The 15,221-nt window shown below is 45.9% G+C and overlaps 2 protein-coding genes across 7 annotated transcripts in view; one reads left to right on the forward strand and one right to left on the reverse strand.

Moving 5' to 3' along the window:
• Positions 1-2,032: 2,032 nt before the first annotated feature.
• Positions 2,033-6,652, reverse strand: Mrpl40 (mitochondrial ribosomal protein L40). Its single transcript, NM_010922.2, has 4 exons — positions 6,486-6,652; positions 5,339-5,422; positions 3,552-3,710; positions 2,033-2,677 (listed from the first exon to the last, which is right to left on the reverse strand). The coding sequence occupies exons 1-4, from the start codon at positions 6,536-6,538 to the stop codon at positions 2,353-2,355; spliced, it is 621 nt and encodes a 206-aa protein (NP_035052.2). The 5' UTR covers positions 6,539-6,652; the 3' UTR covers positions 2,033-2,352.
• A 112-nt stretch (positions 6,653-6,764) lies between these two features.
• Positions 6,765-15,221, forward strand: part of Hira (histone cell cycle regulator) — a 93,560-nt gene continuing 85,103 nt past the window's right edge. For 2 of the 6 annotated variants that reach the window (XM_006521800.3, XM_006521801.4), the window contains exon 1: positions 7,445-7,534. Coding sequence is in view for 2 of the 6 variants with exons in the window: in NM_010435.2 (NP_034565.2) it covers positions 7,498-7,534 (37 nt within the window). In the remaining 4 variants the exon portion in view is untranslated. Of the gene's footprint in view, positions 7,535-7,777; positions 7,879-15,221 lie in introns of those variants that run through there. The other 4 variants (NM_010435.2, XM_006521799.4, XR_003951761.1 and 1 more) reach the window with 4 other exon arrangements.

Raw genomic sequence — 15,221 nt, forward strand, 5'->3', positions numbered from 1 at the left:
TACATCTAGAGCCTAGTTTTATCACTGGTTTCATTATTGTCCTTCATTGCCTTATCCTGAGATTCTAGATCTTGGCTAATTTTTTATCACAGTGCTCATTCTTTTTTTAAGATATATTTATTTATCATATATAAGTGCACTGTAGCTATCTTCAGACATACCAGAAGGAGGCATCAGATCCTGTTACAGATGGTTGTGAGCCACCATGTGGTTGCTGGGAACTAAACTCAGGATCTCTGGAAGAGCAGTCAGTGCTCTTAACCACTGAGCCATCTTTCCAGCCCCACAGTGCTCATTCTTTTTCTTTCTTTCTTTCTTTTTTTTTTTTTTTTTTGCTTTTTTGAGCCAGGTTGCCCTGGCTGTCCTGGAACTCACTCTGTAGACCAGGCTGGCCTCAAACTCAGAAATCTGCCTCCCAAGTGCTGGGATTAAAGGTGTGTGCCACTACTGCTTGGCCAGCAGAAGTTATTAGGTAGTTTTCCATTTCACAATAGAAAGTCCTAGAAATACTCAAATGGTAGCATTGTATTTTAAATATGCTTTCAATATACTATACACTATAGACACATACCACTCACTCAGTTAGAAATGGTCAAATGAGTAAAATTTGTCTTTAGCCACAATAAAAAGAGGTTTTTTTTTTTTGGTATGTGATGCTGGGAGTCAAAGTCAGAGACTCGAACATGCTAGATTATTCTATCACCAGCTGTGATGGTTTGTATATTCTTGGACCAGGGAGTGGCACCATCTGGAGGTGTGGCCTTCTTGGAATAGGTGTGTCACTGTGGGTGTGGGCTTAAGACTCTCACCCTAGTTGCCAGGAAGTCAGTCTTCCACCAGTAGCCTTTGGATGAAGATGTAGAACTCTCAGCTCTGCCTGTGCCATGCCTGCCTGGATACTGCCATGCTCCCACCTTGATGATAATGGACTGAACTTTTGAACCTTAACCAGCCCCAATTAAATTTTTGTTTTTTCAAGACAGGGTTTCTCTGTATAGCCCTGGCTGTCCTGGAACTCACTTTGTAGACCAGGCTGGCTTCGAACTTATAACACTTGCCTTGGTCATGGTGTCTGTTCACAGCAGTAAAACCCTAAGACACCAGCCCTCAATAATCTAAGTTCATGGTGAGACTAAAATTTCTCCTGGCTTGTTTGCACCAAAGAACTTAGGAAGCCAAAGCCTTTCTAAAGTTGTACCTCAAATCACTAGGAAAAATGGCACTATATTGCCACTGGGCCAAACCCTCCTCACTAAAATTCACATGTTGAAGTCCTAGCCCTCAGCATCCCAGAATGGGGAAGCAGGGTGTTTAAGGAGGTAATCAGGCTACAGTGAGACCATTACATTTGTTGTACACTAACATGAATGTACCAGAAGATGAGAAAACAAAGACTGATAAGCAACCTCTCTGGACCTGTAAACCAAAGGGGTAGCTTTGGAGAAATGAAGCATGCTAAAATCTCAGCTTGGGGAGTGCTAGAAAGCCTTGCAGGTGTTAGGTAAGGTGCCCACGCTATGGTATTTTGTTATGGCAGAATACTATACTCACTACTTCAGAGTTTTGGTTTTGTTTCAGAGACAGGGTCTCAAACTGTACCTTAGGGGATAGCCTTAAAACTCCTGGCAGTCTTTTTGCTTCAGTCTTCCAGGCACTGGGATTTCAGTAATTGTTTCAGATTAATTGTAGCAAATGCAAGTCTTGGGCCTGACTCGTCCTCTTCTGGAGGCCACAGCAGATTTCTGGCTTGTCCCACTCTCGAAAGGCCCTCTTCATCTTGACAATCCAAGGGGAAATTTTGCAGCTGCCTCCCAGCAAAGGTCCAGTTTCCTGTCACACTTACCCAGCATGCTTTTCACCTTTGGGTTATTACATGCCTTCTGCAAATTGTTTAGAATATAACTGAAATCTTTAGTTTCCAGCCACATCCCAACTGGAAGGTTCTTCTTGTTTTTCTGTCACTGTTTTACCAGCATCTGAAAACCTCAGTCAAACTTAGGTGAATTCATATTGATTAAAATAAACGACAGATACTTTTGATTACCCTTTATTTGTTGATTACAATAAATGACAGCCGGGCATGGTGGCGAATGCCTTTATTCCCAGCACTTGGGAGGCAGAGGCAGGTGAATTTCCGAGTTCGAGGCCAGCCTGGTCTACAGAGTGAGTTCCAGGACAGCCAGGACTACACAGAGAAACCCTGACTTGAAAAAAACAAAACAAAAGACAGATACTCTTGATTACCCTTTATTTGTTCCTAGGATGACTCACTTGTCTGTGGAAAGTAGACTTTAGATCTCTACTCCAGACTCCTAGGGCCAGCATGTTCCCAGGACAGCAGTTTTCAGTCTCTTATCTTTTGAATTCTACTTGTGTGTACACCTTGGTGATATCATTGTACCTGCCTTCAGGGGCCTGGTAGTTAGAGATAGGTGGTGTGTAATGTGGCCCTTCTTTCTCGAAGGGGAATAGGCTGGTATCCCGCTTTATGGCCTCGGCATAGAGCTCTGCAGATTCAAGTTTCAGCTCCTCCAGGGCTTCCTGCTGGGCTTCTAGCATGGATCTGATGGCGTCCCTCTCCATCTCATGCTCCTGCTGCTTAAACAGTGCCCACCTCTTCAGCAGAAGAGCTCTCCGTTCACTCTCCTCAGGTGAATGCTCCTCCTGAGGTCGCTGTCTGTGAACAAACACATAGAGCAAACATGGGAGGCCAAAGAGTACTGACACTATTGCAGAGGGACCCTTGTGACTGCACATGACTTAAGTGCCCTACTACCAGCACGGCCAGGCATAACCAGGGCTCAGGAAAATAGTAAATTTGAGGATATATTAAGAATGTAATGTCAGGGCTGGGGGGAGGATTCAGAGGTTAAGAGCATTTACTGTTCTTAGACACCAGAATTTCTTCTTAGCACTAGAATTATGTGGCTCAAAACTGCTTATAACTCAAGCCAAGAGCATCTGCTGCCTGTAAGGGTACTTGCATTCATATGAACATACTCCCAACACACAATTACATATTACAAAAAAAAAGAAAAAAAAAAAACCGCTCAGCATAGAACATGGCAGCAGCTGCTTTCCTCCGGCAGAAGGAGCCTGCTTGCCTGCTTGGAGAGAACTATACTGTTTCTGCCCCAGGCAAATTATCCTTTTGGTGAGCTGGGGGTACAGTAGAAAAATGAAACAAACACCAACTAGAGACAAGAGCTTGTTTAGTCCTAGAACACTAGAAAAACACTGGTGCTTCCCAACTTGTACGGTTTTATAAACTGTGCACTTTTGATAGGATGAGGGCTACAGAGCTAGGGTCTATGTCAAGGGTCAGAGCCAAGGCTCATGGAAATAAATAACACGAACCCTGGAGCAAAGCTGATCTAAACTCCCTGAGAATCTCCCCCCAAAATCCCCAAAAGCACAATCAAAATGAAAAGGATTCAGGTCAGGGCCAAGTCAAACCTACTCACTTGTTCCTACCACAGACATGAACTTCAGTTAGAACTACTTGAGGAACTCCTTTGCATTAAAGATGTCTCCCAGAGGAGAACTCTTACCTTGATTTATCCAAGAACCTCACAGGGGTAATAAAATCTTCAATAGGAATCAGTTCTTGGGAGGCTTTTTCCAGTTTTCGGATCCTCTTTTTCAAGCGATCCTTTGCTGCTTGATCCTTTCTGGGGTCTACCTTCTTCTTCTTCCGCAGAGGTTCTGCTCTAGTGGGTACAAGCACTCAACCTCAGGACGGATAGGATGCTAAATAAAGTATCTCATACTTGTGCTATATGCTAACAAGAAAGCTGTCCGCAGCCCTAACTCCACGAGCTTAGTCCACTGTCTTCCCGAGGACGGTATGGGTCCTATCAATTCCAGGAAGGACAGGGATCTACTAAGAGGAACTGTTGATTCTTTCTTTTTGTTGGTGGGGTGGGGTGGGTGGTTCTGAGACAGGGTTTCTCTGTAGCCCTGGCTGTCCTGAACTCACTCTGTAGACCAGGCTGGCCTTGTCAAACTGTCTCTGCCTCCCAAGTGTTGATATTAAAGGGGTGTGCAACCACTGCCCAACTTTTTTTTTTTTTTTAACTTTTATTCTTACACAGTCCTAGCTTGCCTTTAACTGGCTATGTTGTCAAGGATGTCCTTGAACTCTGATCCTACTGTCTCTACCTCCAGACTTCCAGCCTAGTTATTTTCTACTACTCCCAGTATTCTGGTGCTGGGGATTAACTTAAGGCTTTGTGCATGCTAGGCAAGGATCCAATAAACCAAGCTACATTCTTAGCTTGGAAGTGCCAGTCTGTGATTCAGGTGTATCTTAAAGCTGCCCTGAGAAGTGAACGTGCTGAACTAAGGGAGTAAAAGCTCATTCACATTTGAAATGAATTTGTGATTTACAAAATGCTTCAAGACTAAAAGAGACAGGACAGTAAAAATGACTGCCAGATTTTTTTTTTTTTAAATCAGTTTCTGGGGTGTTGAGAGGGCTCCGTGGTTAAGAACACTTGCTGCTCTTGCCGAGGATCTAGGTTTTGTTCCCAGCACTCACATGGCAGCTTACAACCATCATTGATTCTGGTTCCAAGGGATCTGGGACCCTCTTCTGGCCTTTGTGGGCACCATGCATGTAGACATAACACATTACAAAATTAGCCATGTCCTAAAGCTTTGGCAAGTATCTGATTTACTTTTAGGAACACACTTCCCAGGCTAAATGTGGCATTAGGAATAATCAAATTTGAAGCTGGAGAGATGACTTAGGAGTTACAAGGAGTGCTTGCAGATCTTAAACACTGGAGTTTGGTTCCCAGAACCCACATCAGGGGCTCACAACTGTTTGTAACTAGGAGAGCTATAACCCCTGACTGGCTTTGGGCACCCCAAACACATGTGTATACATATGTCAGGAACATAAACATTAAAAAAAAAAAACCCTTAAAGCAAACCTTTTAGCAATAAACTAAATAAAGCCCCAAGAAAGCATCCAAAGTTCCTAGAGTAACTATTATTAGTCTTTGAACCTTTCTCCCACTCAGTGAATCAGAATGAGCAGGGAAGAGCAAGGCCTATGGAAATACAGAAGTTAAGATATGCCCTTTGAAACACATAAGACTCCTTAAATCTAGCTGCTACTTATTTAAACTACTCAAGTAGCAATACATATATGCTATGCTATCATAGTACAGAGCTCCTTCAAAGGACAGAGGCATCCACTTAAATTTAACTATTAGTTCCACAGACTGAAATCTGCTTGCTAACCCAAGGTTGGGCACTCTTGCTTTGTTTTGGTCATATGCATACACGTGTTTCTCATACCCCAAGAGCTAAGGGTTATGCTGGATTTTACCTCATGGGGATGAGATCCCAGAAGGCCAGTAAGGAAGCTCTCTGGTGGGTGTGTCTGACGTGTGCCTGGCAGGTTCCAGGGATCCTGAAGGAGAGAAGGGTATGTATAAAGATCTGGGGAAAGAGAAGGCACATACACATAACTATAGGTCTTCCTAAAACCCGGAGGATGTTTGTAAGTATCTATTTTGTATTTTTTTCAGACAAAAGTCTCCCTAATTCGGGCTATCTTGCAACTTGAGACAATTTTCTTGCCTCAGCTGCTCCACCATGTCTAGTTCATTTGTATTAGGCCAGCAAGGTCAAAGTGAGGAATTTACAGAACTCTGTTTCTCACTGGGGCAGAGCCTTTACTTGCTCTGGCAGGATCTTCTTCTTCTTCTCCTTCTTCTTCCGTCTCTCTGTTTCTTTCTGTCTCTCTCTCTCTCCCCTTCTCTGTCCCCTCTCTTTCTCTGCCTCTACTCTCTTCTCAATTCCCCTTCCCATACCCACAAATAAACTCTATTCTATACTAGACCTGTCTAGTATATGACTGGTACCTCGAGGAAGGAAGGAGGGATGCTTCAGTGTGGACCACTGAGTAAAGTACCCCCTCCCACTGTACTATACGTCCCTTCTATAAAACATATCCTTGGATTTTTAAAAACACATTGCTCTTCTTCCTTTTTTTTTTTTTTTTTTTTTTTTTGGGTTTTTTTGAGACAGAGTTTCTCTGTAAAGCCCTGGCTGTCCTGGAACTCCCTTTGTAGACTGGGCTGACCTCGAACTCAGAAATCCGCCTGCCTTTGCCTCCCAAGTGCTGGGTTTAAAGGCGTGCTCCACCACGCCCGGCGTCTTTTTCTTCTTTTTAAAAATGGGGTGTAATATAGCCAGGTTTGTATGCAGCTGTTACGACCTTGACTTTCTGACCTAGCCTCCACCTCCATAGTGCTGGGGTTGCAGGAGTAGGCCACCACTTAAGCACGACTTAGGCTTCACACTTGTTAGGCAAATAGCCTGTTAAGTGAGTACACTTCCAGTTCGGATTTTCATCCGCAACAGATGCGGTAGGCTCATGCCCAGAAATAATCTGCGAGCACTAGCGAGCAGCTACGGGGCAAAGCCCGCGCACGCGCCCTGGGTATTCTGCCACCCGCGGCTACACTCACCAGCTCCGAGGCCGCAGAGCCCGCGCAGCACACAGCATCACCCCGGTAGCCATAGTTTTTCACGCCACCCGCTGGCGGGCAGCTTCCGGGAGCACGCCCCTGGGCGGTCCGACCTGAGGTACCCGGTCGGGTCTGGCAGGCCTCGGCCCGGAACTCGCGGGTCTGGGATTCCGAGAGGCGGGCCCGCAGCTGGCCCCGCCCCCGACGCAGCCCCGCCCCGGGCAAGCAACGGTGGCTTCGCCGCGCCCTTTTGCGGGCGTCCCGCCTTCTGTGGATGCTGCGGTGTTTTCCTGCTCTCTGCTCCGCCTGGCCTATGTGTTTACATCTATGAAAACGCCCCGCTCTTCTAATAAATGCGCCCGTCTGGCCCCCTATCCTTCACCAGCCTAGTTCTTTTATGCATGCAATCGAGCTCAGGGCCCGCTGCCGTCTGCCGCTAGATGCATGCTGGCGCCCGCCCGGCTGGCGCTCGCGAGATGCCCAATAGCGCGAATTGATGGATGGCGGAAGCTAGTTACTAAGCTGGACTCGGAGCCGCGGAGGTAGAACTAGAGATCTGCACACCACCCTGGTTCTGCATCGCCGGGCGGGATCTCAAGGCTTTGCCAGCCTGCTCACACCGACCCTCATCGGCGACCACATCAGTGGCAGCGGAGTATCCCCGTCCTCCCCCCCCTGTCTACCGAAGAACCGAGGCGGCCCGGTCCGCGTAGGGAGCGGTTTCCCGCCGGGGCGATTTGGCAGGTGCGCGCCGTGACTTCCGGCGTTGCCCGGGAGCCGCCGGAGGAGGAGCGGCGCAGGGGATGCGGCTGTGGCGGCGGCGGCGGCGGCCGAGCGCAGGAGGCGGCTGTGGCGGCGGCTGGGGGCACGGGCCGGCGATGGCGCGGCGGCGCTGAGGGCAAGGGTGGGCGGCGGCCGGAGGGCGGGCGGCGCGGGAGGAAGCTGCGGCAGCTCCATGGCCCAGGCGTGCTGAGGGACACGGCTCTGGCTTCAGCCCGGCAGCGGCCGAACAATGAAGCTCTTGAAGCCAACCTGGGTCAACCACAATGGTGAGTGCACGCAGGAGTCGTGGGCGGCCGAACCTGCATCGGGGTGGGGTCTGGGATTGGCTTGCGGCGGTGCTCAAGTCCTGCCCACCTTGTCCAGACGCTGGTGCCGGGTGCTGGAGCTGCAGAACGGGCAGGAGCAGACTTTGTCCCCGGCTCTGGGACACCGGCGAGCCCGGGCACGTGCTTCGGGCTGGTTGCAGCGAAGTCCGCCTTTGCCTCAGGCAATGGCGCTGTGTCCTGCGCCGCCCACCCTTAATCTGGGATGCCTGGCTCTGGTGAGCCGGCTTGGGTACCGACCTGGTGCTGCCATCCGGCTTCACCATCCAGTATGTGCTCAGATGGTTGTGAGTATGAAACTGGGGCGACATCCCCCTTGTGGCCTTTCAGCGGCTCGGTGAATCTGCATGAGATACTTACTGGCTGTATTGCCCTTTCTGAGGCCTGGAGTTTGTGACAGTGCCCCCACTCGGGCTATTGCGATCCTGGAATGGGAAGGGCCTGGGCTCAGGTCCTACGGAGGACCACGAAAGAACCACGTTTAATGTAAGGATTGGGGCTTCAGATGACTAAGATTGGGGCCAGTGGTGCACAGGAGACAAGCGACTTTGGATCCGTGATAGTGACTTCAAATAGCAGATTCCTACACCCTGGTGGAGAAAGCAGCCGGTGGCATCCAGTTTTGTCGAGAACTACTGCAGGAGGTTGTTTGCTCTCTGCCGAGCGAGTGAGGAAGAGCTAGAGCCTTTCCCCCCAGCTAGTACTTGAGTCTCTGGAAGGACCCGAAGGAAGCACGAGGAAGCAGCCAAGCTCTGCTGAAAGAGGAAGGGTCTTTCCTCCTTTCTACTTTGTATTGCATCTAGAGGGAGCTACAGTTGTGTGTGTGTTTTTGTGTGTGTGTGCGCGCGCCCGCGTAAAAGAAGGCAAGTAGATGCATTTTTCTCTTTTTAAAAATCCACGTGGCCAAATTTAAAAAAAAATTGGTCCTGGGTGCTTTTTATTCACAGCCGAACTTTTTTTTTTTTTTTTTTTTTTTTTTTGGAGGGGGAGGGGGCGTTCACAAGGAAGATCGTAGACGTAGACTGGGTACGACATGCTCTCTACATTAAACAGTATGATTCTGAAGTTCAGCTAAGAACAGATTTTAAAGTTTGGAGCCTAGTCCGAGCAGTGGTGGAGCACACCTTTAATCCCAGCACTCAGGAGGCAGAGGCAGGCGGATCTCTGAGTTCAAGGCCAGCCTGGTTTACAGAGTGAGTTCCAGGACAGCCCGGGCTACACAGAGAAACCCAGTCTCGAAAACACACACACACACACACACACACACACACACACACAAGTTTGGAGGCAAGAAGGTTCAAAGTTCATTTGAAATCTAGGTGATGGGGAGGGGAAAGAATATGATAGAACCATACTGTATGAAAAAATTTTTTTTGTTTTTGTTTTTTTGTTTTTTGTTTTTTTTTGAGCCAGGGTTTCTCTGTATAGCCCTGGCTGTCCTGGAACTCACTCTGTAGACCAGGCTGGCCTCGAACTCAGAGATCAACCTGCCTCTGCCTCCCAAGTCCTAGGATTAAAGGCATGCACCACCACCACCTGGCATGAAAATTTTTTTAAGTAAAAAAATCTAAGTGATGATTATTCATGATAAAAGATGTTGAGACTTAAGCAAACTTCTCTTTTTTTTTTTTTTAATTTAAAGGCACCCTCTTTCTCTATATTGCCTTTACCTTGGAGATGGTGTTATTACATGTCACTGCCAAGCATGCCTTTAAAGATGATGGTAATGAGAGGTGGGGAGTGGCTTCCTAGCCAGGTCCTGAAGAGTAGTAGCTGGTAGAGTCAAGTTTCCTTTGGATGAATAAATAGAAGCCCTACTGCACTGGAGGGGATCGTACTTCCTGGCTTTCTCACTCAGCATTTCCTGTCTCCTTATATATACAGCATGAACTCTTGGGGTCTGAGAGTTCAGAGAGGGGAGGAAAAGAGAACAAGGCAAGGTAGGCAACTAGAAGAGTTAAAAGCAGAAAGAGAGGTGTTTGTTGGTCTTCAGATTTTGGCCCAGTACTAGAGAAACCTCTCAGAAAGGATATCTCAGCCCCAGCATGATTGCCATTTTTAGTCACAACTGTTTTAGGGGCTGTCCTGTGTATTGTGTGATCTTTACTTAGATGTCAGCAGTATCTACCACCATAACTGTCCATTTACCTCTACCAAAAATATCTGGATATTGCTGATGCTCATTGATAGGCCATATCATCTCCAGCTGAAATGTTCTGGTTATCAGCATTTTTGTTTGTTTGTTTTTTTTCGAGATAGGGTTTCTCTGCATAGTCCTGGCTGTCCTGGACCTCACTCTGTAGACCAAGCTGGCCTTGAACTCAGAAATCCACCTGCCTCTGCCTCCCAAGTGCTGGGATTAAAGGTGTGTGCCACCATGCCTGGTCTATAAGATGCAATCTTATTGACTATATTTTACTTATTTATTTTTTGAGACAAGATCTCACTGTCTAGCCCTGGTTTTCTTGGAACTCTCCCAGTAGACCATGCTGGCCTAGAACTCACAGAGATCCTCCTGCCTCTGTCTTTCAGTTGCAGAGATTAAAGGCATGCACCATCATACCTGGCCATACACATTTACTTTAATCATGGCCAAAATAAGTTTCACTGCTAAGTAAGCTTATATCCTGGGCTCTAGTTATGGTGGCATACACCTATAGTTATGGTACTTGGGGCAGGCTGAGGCAGAAAGATTGAACTACAAAGGGCTTATCTCCAAGTGTAGATGAGTCTCTGCAGAGAATGTTAATAACAGAGATGGTGTTCTTGGACAGTCAGGATCAAAAAGCTCAAGCATTCCATTTGGAGACATAGTGTATGCTGCATAAGGTAAGCTGAGGAAGGAGAGGAAGAGAATGTGGCTGAGGGATGCATGGAATCTTGAACACCTTGTGGGGACTTGAACTTTCCTTTTTGGGTTTTGGGAGGGGTGCATTGAAGTTTCTGAGGGGTTTGGACACCTAAAATGTGTTTTAGGAAGTCCTTGGACTTAGAAGGTGAACTCCGGATCTTGGTAAGATGTGCTAAGAGAGTGAGGAAAGGTGGTGGCAGAGATGAGAAAGAGGAGGAAGCACTGTAGATAAAGGAAGAACTAGTGGGACTTGGCCATTACATGCAGGAAGTGTAGATTTATATCATTTTTTGAGTTTATAAGTGTGCTGGAGAAAGAATACAGATGAGAGATGGGCAGTGCTGTTTTCTTGTGTATGTGTGTGTGTGTGTGTGTGTGTTTGGGGTGTATGTACACATGTATGCCTACACACATTTGGAGACTAGGAGAGGTTTGCAAGTGCTCTGCTTTATCATCATTCTGTTCTGTATATCCCTGAGACAGATCTACCCTGGCAATCAGGAAGTGATTCCCTTCTTGCCCATCTCACTCAAGCTGGAGTTAGAGGTGGAGGAATAGACATTGTTGGGTTTTTATATGGGTGCTGGGGGTTAGTAGGTTCTCATGTTTGTGTTGCAGACTCTCTACTCACTGAGCTATCTCCTGAGCTCCTAGTGGAATTCTCTCAGACATTTACATATTTGTTTGTTTGCTCATTATTTCTATGTCTATGCCTGTGTGTACGTGTGCCAGAGATGAATGTCAAGTTTCTTCTGTTGCCCTCTCCCTTTTTGAAACAGTGTTTCTTACTGAACCTGGAATTCATTGACTGGCCAGTGATCCCTCAAGATACTCCTGTCTTTTGCATCCCAAGTGCTGGGATTACTGGTGTGGTGTTACACCTGGCTTTTTGTGTAGGTGCCAGAGACAGAATTCAGGTCAGTTTACCAACCCCTGACCCCCAACATTTAATCAATCAGCTGTCCATGATGGTCCATGACTGTAAATCCAGAACCCAAGAGGCAGAAGTTTGAGGCCAGCTGGGCTATAGATTGAGATCCTTTCCCATATATCACATACACACATTTTTTTTTTCATTTTAGAATTTTAATCTAGTAAGTGGTTGAACATACACTTTCAGCTTATGAGGAGATTCATGTTATACAGCTGGGAGGCACACTTGCGTAGTCCCTGGCTCTGACCAGTGAAGCCAAGTGGAGGGCCTGGTGTTATCATCCCAATCTTGGGTCTTGTGGGTATCCATAGAAGGTATATGAGCTGTCTTCATTGACCCAGATTTGTTTACCCAGATATTGCTAGTGTAACCTAATTACTTTAGTATTTGCTTATAGACTAAGAGAAGCCTAGCAAATGACAAATCTGGATCAAGACTTGGGGTCTAAAAATTGTGGCAAACATATTTTATGATCTTGGCAAGACCAGCAACTGCACCCAGAGGACTGGGTGAGGCTGTTAAATATCAGGAAAAGGTGCTGCTGATCCTCTGGGTTGCCTGCCCTTTTTGCTAGCAGAATTCCAGGGTTTCTTTGGTTTTCTGTCCACCTTTTTCTGTAGGCAATCTCTTGGTAGGGGCATGTGTGCTGATGTTCCTAACCTGGTCTGCATGTGAGTGTGAGTTTTTAAATTATTGCCGATGTATTACTACCTCTACCTAGCAAGATGTTTGCTGGGGGCTTCTGGGTCCAGTTTCTTCTGTAAGACTAAACTGGGTCTGAATGTGGCAGCCAATTTGTAATGAAAGGACAGGCTCACAGTGAGGATGACAAGAGAGGAAGATAGAGGGTTTTCAGCTCTTTAAGTTGCTAAATTACATTAGTATACCCAGAAGAAGATCTATTTCAGGACTTGTCCTGTGAGCTAGTGACCCACTCTTAAGATTCTATGTAACTTGGATCAGGAGAGAACATCTGTAGTAGCGCAGTTTGCTGCTGGAAACTGAGGCTGAGTTTGTGGTCCTCTCCAAGATGTTACAAGCTATGAAGGATCTTAGGTGGTAATCATACCTAGACTAGCTTGGGGATTTCTAACTTGACAAATAGTGGTCTCAGAGTTGCCTCTGACCACCTCTGTCTTCCTGGAGGAGAGCTTGAGGACCATTCTCTTCTTCAGAAGGACACCTTTCGCAAACCGCTTGACACTTGGAACAACAAGTATTATTATGCTTGGAGATTGGTACCTTGGAATTTCTGATCTAGTAGATTTCATTTGAGTTGCTTGGAGAAACTTCTGGTATTTGGTATTTGAGAATTCTCTGGTCACGGGGGAATCAAAGCCCTGCTTTCTGGGAGGAACACGAAAGAGGGACCTGTACTCTAGCCTTGTGACTTGAGTCTTCCCTGTTAGCCTGATTGGACCATCTGGGTTATATGCCTTCTCCTGCACTGGTTACTGTTGCCTACTGGCTTATATGAATGAGAATAGATCCCCCCCTTACCTCGGGACAGGGTGTGTAGCCCTGGCTGTCCAGGCTGGCCTCGAACTCAGAAATCCTCCTGCCTCTGCCTCCCGAGTGCTAGGATTAAAGGCGTGTGCTACCACGCCCGGCTTGAGAATAGATACTTTAGTAAATTAAACTGGAGTCCCACTAGAACCTGTCTACAGAAAGGTATCTCCTAAAGACAGAGGCTTTGCCTTTGCTAGTGCCTTATTCTCAAAGAGAAAATGGTGCCTGGAATATACTAACCACTGAGTGAACACCTATGTGTACAGAGGAGGAGATAAAGGGTAACTGGTGGGTGGGTAACACTACCCTTGACTTGCTTCTTGTTTTTGTTTGTCCTAGCTATGTCTTTTTACAGATCAGATTTTCTGGTGGAATCTGCTGGAGATTGCTGTAATAAGAAACATTATCAGGGCTTCTTAATGAATTTGAGTGTGTCTGTCTGTCTGTGTATGTTGGGGGGCCGAGTTACAGGCACAGGATAACTTTTTTTTTTCCTAGCCCGGGTTTCTCTGTGTAGTCCTGGTTGTCCTGGAACTCATTCTGTAGACCAGGCTGGCCTCAAACTCTATAGAGATCTGCCTGCCTTTGCCTTCTGAGTGCTGGGATCAAAGGTGTGTGCCAGTTGGCACACTACACTTGGCAACTTTTCCACTTTTGACTACTTTATACCCAGAAATCTTTTTAAATGTGATTTTGGCTATATAAATATATAACATTTACTGATAATAATAAATTTTATTTTCAAACAATCTTACGATAAATAATTTTGCCATTTATTGAAGACAAGCAAATTTACATACTGAGATGGTTATTTTTTTTTTTTTATTTCTTTTTCTTTTCTTTTTTTTTTTTTTTTTTTTTTGGGTTTTCGAGACAGGGTTTCTCTGTATAGCTCTGGCTGTCCTGGAACTCACTTTGTAGACCAGGCTGTTCTCCAACTCAGAAATCTGCCTGCCTCTGCCTCCCAAGTGCTGGGATTAAAGGCGTGCGCCACCATGCCTGGCTGGTTATGTTTATTTTTACATGAAGAATTGAATCAGCTGAATAGTTGATATTGTGTAAAGAATCTTAGACTTTTTAGAGTTGTTGTTTTGATTTTATAATTGCCAGTGCTGAAAACTACTTTCTATAAATACATACTGCAGAATACATAGTGCAAAAGTATGTTTAAGGACATTTTAGGAATTGTTGGAAATACTATATTAATGCCAAGCCAAAACTGCTTGAATTGTTTTTTGTGAAACTGAAATTAGAAACTCAAATAACAACTTTAAAGTCAAACATTCTAATACAACACAGTCCAAACCAGTATGTTTCTATAAGCCAGAAACTGTCTGCACAGTAAAAGCACTGTGGTTCATAATTGAGTAATCTTGAGTGTGTGCTGAGATATTTCAAGCAGTGCTGCTTTGCATTATTGCATGTGCAGTGAAAAGTATGCATGTTGTATGTTTAGAAGCTAGACTGTGGGCTGGTGAGATGGCTCAGTGGGTAAGAGCCTTCTTCTGAAGACTGCTCTTCTGAAGGCCCTGAGTTCAAATCCTAGCAACCACATGGTGGCTCACAAACATCCATAACGAGATCTGACGCCCTCTTCTGGAGTGTCTGAAGACAGCTACAGTGTACTTACATATAAAAAAAGAAGCTAGACTGTAGTGAAGTTGTGCAGTGCAACACAGGCAGGAACTGCCAGAAACATGCAGAACCGCTACAGGGTTGGTTCTGAGCCATTGAGCCATCAGAAACTCTTCATTGTTGCTGTCACACACGGGGCTGTGACCCACAGCTTAAAACCCTGAAGCTGGGTCATATCCTTGTAGCTTCCTTTCCTTTCCTTTCCTTTCCTTTCCTTTCCTTTCCTTTCCTTTCTTTCTTTCTTTCTTTCTTTCTTTCTTTTTAATTCTTTTCCTTTTTTTTTAATGGATATTTTCTTTATTTACATTTCAAATGTTTTCACCTTTCCAGGTCTCCCCTTTGGAAACCTATCACATCCCCTCTCCCTTGCTTCTATGAGGGTGCTCCCCCACCCACCCACCCACCCACTTCCGTCTTCCCTCCCTGGCATTCCCCTTCACTGGGGCATTGAACATCCTCAGGCCCAAGGGCTTCTTGTAGTTTTCTATTTTTAAGAAGGGAAATAGAATAAATAGAACAGATAGGAAGGAACTGACAAACACCCCTCCCACAACAAAAAGAAACTAATATCTGCCTGATGTATTAGCCAACATAAGACAGACTAAGGTTATAGGAAGGTTGCCCTGGAAAACAGCGTGTATGGGGGTAGACAAAAGGGGCAGCAAGTCTCCTTTGAGGACCGAGGATAGATCTTTGTTGGA

The sequence above is a fragment of the Mus musculus genome, chromosome 16, assembly GCF_000001635.26.
Source record: "Mus musculus strain C57BL/6J chromosome 16, GRCm38.p6 C57BL/6J".
NCBI classification, from domain to species: Eukaryota; Metazoa; Chordata; class Mammalia; order Rodentia; family Muridae; genus Mus; species Mus musculus.

Excerpts from the sequence above, each read along its gene's own strand:
- Mrpl40 (NM_010922.2), bottom strand. The coding sequence starts at position 6,538 with ATGGCTACCGGGGTGATGCTGTGTGCTGCGCGGGCTCTGCGGCCTCGG. Across the intron at positions 3,711-5,338 it reads TGGGATCTCATCCCCATGAG|AGCAGAACCTCTGCGGAAGA; the intron begins GTAAAATCCAGC and ends TGTACCCACTAG. Across the intron at positions 2,678-3,551 it reads AGGTTCTTGGATAAATCAAG|ACAGCGACCTCAGGAGGAGC; the intron begins GTAAGAGTTCTC and ends GTTTGTTCACAG.